The 6,004-nt window shown below is 34.1% G+C and overlaps 1 protein-coding gene across 1 annotated transcript; it reads left to right on the top strand.

Annotated features, from left to right (window-relative positions):
* The first annotated feature begins 76 nt into the window (after nucleotides 1-76).
* Nucleotides 77-4,607, top strand: LOC148617018 (uncharacterized). Its single transcript, XM_088584289.1, has 3 exons — nucleotides 77-2,785; nucleotides 3,405-3,797; nucleotides 4,425-4,607. Exons 1-2 carry the CDS (start codon nucleotides 2,734-2,736, stop codon nucleotides 3,782-3,784), a joined length of 432 nt encoding a protein of 143 aa, XP_088440415.1. The 5' UTR covers nucleotides 77-2,733; the 3' UTR covers nucleotides 3,785-3,797; nucleotides 4,425-4,607.
* The last annotated feature ends 1,397 nt before the right edge of the window (nucleotides 4,608-6,004 follow it).

Genomic DNA, 6,004 nt, shown 5'->3' with positions numbered 1-6,004 from the left:
TCCAGCGCAGAAGTTTCAATACCAATTCCTATTTGCTATCTGATTCAGAGTCTGAGGTATAATACCATTCAAACAAAATAGCTACGTGTATAACCAAAATGCCCCCTCCCATGAAATAAACGTTGGACATAAAAAAAAACACAGTATATGGATGTAAAGATTTCCACAAAACATGGGAACAATAACTTGGTCGATTTGGGTTTCAACACGAGGATGACATACTATTCAAGTAGAAATAAGAACTATCCTGGAAGCTAAATATCCTTATTTTTCCAGAATTACACTTAAGTTTCAATAGTATGTAGTCTAGCTAGCGGTTTTAATTGGTCCATACTATCTGACATTAGTAAAACTCTGAGTGCAGATGCATGTATCCTTGACTACCTGATGTATTGTATCCGTTTACTTAGACAAGATAATGAAATATGATTATATATTTTGGAATAGATGATATATTTTGCTCAATTAACAAAACTTCAATGCAAGGCTGACGTAGACAGACTCTCCAGATCTCTGATCTTTGAAACAATGCGGAGTATACTTCTACTTAAATGGAGCTATCCTCAAAAACAAGTTACAAGATGGTTTGATTGTCTACAGCCAGTTTCACACAGCTAGGGCCTATCCCAAACTCTTTAGGACATCAATATAAATTATGGTATGTATAATTACCTTGAGGGAAAATTTGTGTCCTTTTAACCAAAATCAATTATAGTGTCGGCTTTGACAGTTACTACATGATTCATATACCACGACAAATTACTATAGACATTGTCTGTCTTAGTTAATCGCGGTGATCTTGGTAACAACAACTAAATCACCACCCCCTTGTCTTCACCAAAAAAACCGCCGTATCTAAAGGAAAGTTTTAACTGGGACGGAGCCAGATATTATGGACACGAAAGGTGTTTTCGGCTTTCTTTGGCTGGGCAATAACTTATCAGTTTCTTAGTTTAAACATATTTATTAACTAATTTGCACATTTTAACATCAAACCAAAACAATAGAATGAATCGAACTATAGCAAATTAATTACAGGATTCAGAAACAAGACTTAAAAGTCTTATATCAATCCGTCTCCTGAAATTATGAATAATAATTATATCATATAGCAGTGCTCAAGGAAGTAGTGCTCAAGTGCTTATAACGTGCATTTGGTGAGTTTAGTGCAAAGTCTCTGTTATTGCTGTGCAAAAGATTTCTTTTTATTTATTTTGCTTGATGGAAAAAATTGTAACACCTGGAAAGACACTAGCCAGACTTGGTTTCATTTGGGAGATATTTCAAATACATAAAAAAAATTCTCTTCTTGATATTGAGTGGTATGGACTTATATTCGAAGTTTCATTAGAACTGTAAAAGAAATGTACAAAGGAAATCTTATAACAAAACGTATCATGTCAATTGAAAATATTTTGAATTATTGATCTGGTTCTGAAGTTGTTTTTTTTTTAATTTTGTATTTTGAGCAAAACTATTTCGAAGAATGAAATATTGGCACTCCAGACCAGCTAACACGTACATGTACAAAAAATGTAACTAATGCATTCATTCTCTTCACTACAAAACCGCCATCCCGCCCTGGTACAATCTGGAGAAGTATTAAATGAAAAGAATTTATTTCATTGAAGTTGAAAATTTCATGAACTGAATTAAATGCTGGTTTCATATACAATTGCTGTTTTCTACTTATTTTTTCTTTTTTCATTTAAAAAAAACAACGAAGAAATTGGTAAATCATTAAAATAAACTACACATTAAAAAAAATTCTGCTATCCTTCGTCAAGGAAGCGAATTATTTAAGATAATTAAGTTACATAAAAATAGTCCGATACCAACAGTGCCCCTGAAGTTGTCATAAACTAAACTGTTATGTTTCTCAAATTAAATCGTGTTGTGCATGAAAGAGTTGGTGAAATGAATGGAGTTCATTCCCGAAACCGGTGAATTATGTTATAATTGTGAAAAATGACAAATTTGTTGAACACATATTTATGCCATTCTGAAAAGTTTTTTTTGGTCGTACCAATTTCGGACTTATAACATTTTTTTCTAATAGAAATATTTAAATCGCGTGCGTCTGAATGAATTCCGTATTTCCTTTCTAAGAAACTTATCTTAAAAACTTGTCGCAAATCTTAAAATGGTGATTAAAGAATTGATTTTCAAGCGCATGCAGCAATATGCAAGATTCTTATACCAAAATCGTGTATTTTGGCAGATGAGGATGGCACATTTATCAAATTTAGTGCGAACAAATAGAATAAAATAAAAATTCAATGCATCTATTTTTATTTACCAACGACATGATAGCTTTATTGCCAAAGTTATACATCAACTTAATTATTTTATTGTAATTACAAGACAATTACGCCTTTGTTTCACAATATGGGTTTTCCATGCAGGGCATGATATACCCGCATTAAGGTGTTCCTATTCTATGTAAAAGTGTATTGACCAACAGATAATATTGTCACTTCTGTCATCCTTCAGACGAATTACATGATCATTATCTATAGGAGTGATACATTGCTTGGCTTCAACACCTGTATCACTAATACACACGATCTGACCTGTTGTCGTGTAGAAACAATAATTCTGTCGTGTTATGACCTAATGACATGTCATGAGCTGTCATGGTCGTCGGTAGGTATAAAAGATGCTTCACATTTCGGGTTAGATCATTTCACATCCACCATCAGACAGTCGCTAACAGAAGAAACTTAAAGAGCAATGGCTAGAGTGGCATTTCTTGTCGTACTCCTTCTTGGAGTCAGTTATTCAAGTAAGTCTCTGTTTCCTTTTTGATATCAAGCAGCACTTTTTTCGGCTTAAAACTTAAAATGCACTTTTCATAAAGGTTATTTGAACTACTCAATCTGCAGACCGAAATTAAGTTTTCGATTTTTCGCTTTCTTTGTATACTCAGGCGCGGATCCAAAGACGGCGTGTCAAGAGTACGCTCCATACTATTGGGGAAACATTTCTTTAGCATGAAATCTTGATTTTTCACAAATTCTATCACCAAAAATTGTTTTACCTCTCTTCGCCCGTCATTTAATTATATTAACGCCACCTAACCTGAAATCATGGATCCACCATTTAATATTAATGTTTATATACATGTACCAAAAATATACATTCTGTTGTTGTCGGGTTAAATTTTCAGTTCAAAGTAAAGAATGAGTAGTTCATTTGTGGAATGCATTGGATATCTTTGGTCGTTTTTTTTAGCTATTTCTTACTTGTATTAGTTTATCATTATCCCGGGATATTCAAGTTTAAAAAAAAAAGATGCTAGCCTACGTTTCGAATTCAAATGTACTTCACGTTGGAACTGTTATAAGTTGCGTCTCGTTAAATCTCTCGCATTGTATACAATTCGTTGTCTTTCCTACATTTAGATGGAATGATCGCCGGAATTAATCCAATGATGATGGCAGGTATGATGAACGGAGGAAGCACAAGTGAAATGATGAAAATGATGGCTCTTATGAGCTTCATGAAAACACCTAGCAACTCCGGAAGTTCCTCTTCTTCATCTGGAACCGCAGCCGGTGGTTCTGCATCTGATGTTGCCGCAAACCCATTGTTCAGTGGAATGATCAAAATGGGTCTATGCAAGAGAACCGATACCAACGATACTCCATTCTGTACCGTTTCTACCTGTATGATGCAGGGTATGTTGTACTACGGAAACCCAAATATGTACCAGTGTGTTCCAGGATTTGGCTGCTGTTACAAGGACCACAATTCTATGATGTTCAGTAAACTCGTCAACTAATATCACAGAATAAGTAAGTTATGAATTCATTTCTTTAGTTTTCTTTTTGTTCAGATTTTAATCTCAATCCCAAAATAAAAAAAAATATACATGGTATTATCTGTATGTTTCCGATAAAAAAAGACACCAAAATTTGACAAGTTATAATCGATGAACCTATCATTTTATCAATATTATGGGCTCTACCAAGAACTCCATACAAAAGATTTAACAGAAATTTATAAATTTGCTTATGATCCATTGTTTTACACAAAATTTTCCAACAACCAGAATGCAAAACCTAGGGATTCCCTGGATTATTAATTTTATAGCTTTTTGGCCATGATGTACATTAGCCCCCCGCTACTCACTGCTGTTCTTAATAAGTATGTCATTTCATTAATATATTTTATAATTTTCTTTAACTCCCATTACTGCAAAAATGTTAGAACCCCTTGCAAGTTACATAAGGTCCAAGTGTTTATCTTTGTTCGTATGTACACGTTTTGTTTATTTGTCTTCGTTCAAAAGCTTATTCCAAGATGTGGCTCCAGAAATTTATATAGCGTGATTTTTGCCCAAACAAAAGGAGGGGTCCGAACCCTGAAACCCCTTCTCTTTATCCGCCTTTGTCAAAGTCCTTTTATTTTTATGTTTTCAGGGTATGATTATCTTCAAAGTAATCCAGTGGTCCCATTCATCATTCATCCACCATCAAGCGATTCGAATGGTCAGGAGTTATTTATTAAGTGCAGAAGTGTCGCTGAATCATCTTCATCAAATGATATTCGAGGAGTTGAGTTATTTATTTGTTTTATACAATAAAACTCTATTTTTATAAAAATATACGTTTTAATCTCAATTCGTTTTGTCCTTGTATTTAGATATTATTTAGGGAACTTATAATTAGCGAGTGATAAATTGTATACCTTCTCAAAACCACCTGAAATAGCTCGAATATTTTAGCCTGGTACGTGTTGACCATATGGTGAAGCTCATTCCGATTAAAAAACACTTAAATTAAACACCAAGCTTTGACGAAGTATGGGATATTCATTTAGTTGTCAGGGTCTCAAATTGAGATTTTCCCCAAATCTTCAATTTCAAGCGATCTGATTGGTTGAAATTTGAGTTGTGGAAGGATTAAAGGAAAATCTCAATTTGAGATTTTTTATGAAACCGGCCCCAGATCGACAAGAAGAAGTTCCCAGGAGCCTTAATCGCTCACCCGGTTAAAGTTTTTTTTCAAGGGCAATAAAATTAACAAGAAGTTGTCCAACAATTTTGACTCTAGAAGACTTCAGTAGGACTTATCATGAGGATCATTTCAGCAACTGGAAGTTTCTTTCTATCTATTATAGTTTTCAAGATATTGGCTGAAAACTGTAAAAATCCATCTTTCAAGGACAATAACTCTTACAAAGAGTCATTTGACAACTTTAATCCCTGAAGACTTTTGTAGTCCTAATAATAAGTATCATTTCAGCTATTGAAGGAATTTGGTTAAACCCAACATTTTGAAGATATAAGCGAAAAACTACTGTATGACCCCTATGTTCTATTTTTAGTAATGGCGGCCATGTTTTTCGACAGATCATAAATCCCCAAATCAATTAATTCTATGCAGGATACCCCAAAGAATATCCACACCAAGTTTGGTTTAAAATGGTCAGTTAGTGTCAGCAAGGTGAAGAATTTTGAAAGAAATAACATTAAAAATAGCAAAAAACGTAGGAAAAGGACAATAACTCCAACATGGCTTAACGGATTAAAACAAAATTTGACCGCAAATAGATCTCATCACGCTTAACACTTTGTCATTGTCAGAATTTAGCTAAACCTAACAGATTTGAAGATATATGGGAAAAACTATTTGACCCCCCCCCCCCCCCATGTTCTATATTTAGTAACAGCGGGCATGTTTTTCGACAGATCAAAAATCCCCATATATGTTCTTTGCAAGATATCCCAAGGAACATCCATACCAAGTTAGGTTCCAAATGATCTGTTAATGTCAGAGGAAAAGAGTTTTGAAAAATTGTTGACGACGACGACGGACGCCAAGTGATGGCAATAGCTCACATGGCCTTCAGCCAGGGGAGCTAAAATGTGCTAGTAATTTTTGACTGCTCAGTTTTCTAAGATTCTATTGAAAAATTTTTGAGTAAATCCAATGATGCAGAGATCAAATAACGGTCGTTTCAAAAAGAGAAAGCATCTTTGAGTGATATTTTATTGTCA

Source organism: Perna viridis, chromosome 5 (assembly GCF_037379345.1).
Source record: "Perna viridis isolate PV_CMFRI_1.1 ecotype Kerala chromosome 5, ASM3737934v1, whole genome shotgun sequence".
Lineage (NCBI taxonomy): Eukaryota > Metazoa > Mollusca > Bivalvia > Mytilida > Mytilidae > Perna > Perna viridis.
Note: the sequence above shows the minus strand (reverse complement) of the source record. Positions and strands in the feature narration are given on the sequence as shown.